Source organism: Bison bison, unplaced genomic scaffold, assembly GCF_000754665.1.
Source record: "Bison bison bison isolate TAMUID 2011002044 unplaced genomic scaffold, Bison_UMD1.0 scf7180017864180, whole genome shotgun sequence".
In the NCBI taxonomy this organism is placed as follows: Eukaryota; Metazoa; Chordata; class Mammalia; order Artiodactyla; family Bovidae; genus Bison; species Bison bison.
The window spans coordinates 15246785-15249221 of NW_011494752.1; the positions used below are offsets into that span (position 1 = coordinate 15246785).

Consider the following 2437-nt stretch of genomic DNA (forward strand, 5'->3'; position numbering starts at 1 on the left):
GAAGCACATCAGAGCACTCAGCAAACGGTGTGAATAAGAAGCCGGAAGATAAAACTTACAGCAAAGAAAGTGTATGTTTCTTCTCTCCACAGTGAAAAAAAAAAAAGTAATCAGAAATGTTAAGAACCATGAACAAAAATATCTGATACACTGATACACAAGTTATATATGCATACAAATGCTGAGTGCAATTTTTAAAAATGAAAATGGCTTAATCTGTTGAAATGACAGGATTTCAAGAGCTTTTTTCTTTTTATTGTGATTTGGTAAAAACTGTTTTGCAGTGAAAATAATAAAAAGATGGCCAATTTTAAAAAATGTTAAAAAGGCATACATGTCAGCTATGACACACACACAGGAAAAAAAATGTATTAATAATATGCTTCTGAGTAAAGTAACAGGTAAAGAATAAAATGCCCAAAGCATCTGTTGAGTACTATAAGTAAAATGGCCCTAGAGCCTAGCTCCTCCTCTATGATTCTGCAGGAAATAACACACAGGTGGGCATAATACTGTAGGTGCTGCTGACTAATTCTCAGCACTACTAATGGAGAGTCAAGAACGGACACTTTATTTAAATAGAGTTACAAAAATAACCAAGAAAAATTTAAAAATTAGGAGGAGTAGAGTTATCTTTTTTCTTAAAGTCGATAAGACACTGAAAAGCCAAGTATATTATTTCAAATTATAGGTTATAACAAATAGGTTAAACTATTACAACACAGTTTTTACAACAAATAGGTCTAAAAAAAAGATTATGGTAGGAGTGAAGGAAGATTATTCTATGTGCTGTATGAATGATGTGTGCACGACTTGTTACAGCAACTTTAAAATGCAGTTATTGACGGTCAGAAAATAATTTTATGAGCCAGAAAAGGTAAACATAGGATCTCATATCTTGGCCTCCCGTTTCTTCTTTATATAAAGTAGAATATAATTTCCGCTTTCTTCAGAGTCACACACACAAATAAGTGAAAGGGCAGTGGAGAACCGGAAGTTTCAGGGGTAGATTATTGATCACAGAAATAAGTCACTAAGGAAACCAGGAAACTAATACTAGAAATTCTAAGTTTATAGTGGCTTAAAAATCTACCAGGTTACATAAATGTTTCCAATGATCTTGATGCAAGAAAGAAGTCCAGTTGCTCGACTAATCCAACCTGCAGGTCTCCCCTATGACCAAAGAGACCAGGAGTCCAGAGTGACAGAGAAAGTAACCTATGGATCATAGATAAGTAGGAACCAAGTGAAAGAAAGCAAGAGATGACTTAAAAAAAAAAAATCACAACAAACTACTACTCTCAGTAAGGTCAAAGAGTAGATATTATACAATGTAAAAAACTAAGTAGAAAACCAGGTTTAATATTCCAAAAGCCGAAATGTTCTGGAACCCAAGGTTAGAGCCAAGGAGATGGCACTGGAGTGGAGATGGCCAGGCAGCAATAAGGTGGTGACCAAGAGCAGAAAAGTCATGCCATGAGCCAATGCAAGAGTCCTCTGAAGAGAAAGCCAGGTGATAACCAGGAGGACAGCAGGCAAAGCACAGAACAGAATTAGAGGGAGGGATAAGACACACAGCAGGCCTTCAGAGAATGTGGGAGGAGTCAATGCTTTAGAGACACCCAGAAGGAGCATGACAAAGGCCCAGCAGGGACTTGGGAGTTCAGTACAGCGACCTCCTGCAGAGGCACTTGAAAGGCTGAGCCCAGAGGTGTTATCTGAACTAGTCTCAGGTGGTCAATGGATGCTCTTGCTTCTAAGCTTAATTACAGCCTTTACCTCACCCTCACTTCAAGGTAAGAAACAATTCAGTACCTTGGCAGCTGAAACACCTAGTGATAAATAATGAAATGCTTACCCCTACTTTCCGTAAGAGATCCCCCACGATGTTCAGTGCCGATATCCTAGCTGAAGGAGTCAGTGGACTGGTACCAAAACCATTTGGTATAGCTAGAGAAAGGTAAAAGGCGAGTGATTACTCTGGCAACTTCCTTTACATTTGGGTTTTGTTTCCGTTTACAAAGCAGTATACACTCAATGAAAAATCAATATAATATTGTAAACTGTGGATATAGTATAAAGTGGAGATATCACAAATACGTTTAACCATTTTCCAAAAGATATTTAGGTTATATCCAATTTTTCATTATTATAAACAATGCTAAATGGACATATAACCTTAAAATATCTAGACAAGTATTTCTAGAGAAAAGGTTCTTAAAGATAGAACTGCTGAGTCAGAGAACATGCCCAAGTTTTCACCTTAATATCCTACTAAAGTGCTCTCTAGGTTGTGTCAATATTAGCAGTCCATGTGGTCCGATCAGATCAGATCAGACGCTCAGTCATGTCCGACTCTTTGCGACCCCCTTGAATCGCAGCACGCCAGGCCTCCCTGTCCATCACCAACTCCCAGAGTTCACTCAGACTCACATCC

General features: G+C 38.0%; 1 protein-coding gene across 6 annotated transcripts in view; it reads right to left on the reverse strand.

Moving 5' to 3' along the window:
* Positions 1-2437, reverse strand: part of NDEL1 (nudE neurodevelopment protein 1-like 1) — a 51281-nt gene that overhangs the window by 11730 nt on the left and 37114 nt on the right. For all 6 annotated transcript variants that reach the window (XR_825546.1, XR_825545.1, XR_825548.1 and 3 more), the window contains exon 7: positions 1859-1950. Coding sequence is in view for 2 of the 6 variants with exons in the window: in XM_010843032.1 (XP_010841334.1) it covers positions 1859-1950 (92 nt within the window). In the remaining 4 variants the exon portion in view is untranslated. The remainder of the gene's footprint in view (positions 1-1858; positions 1951-2437) is intronic.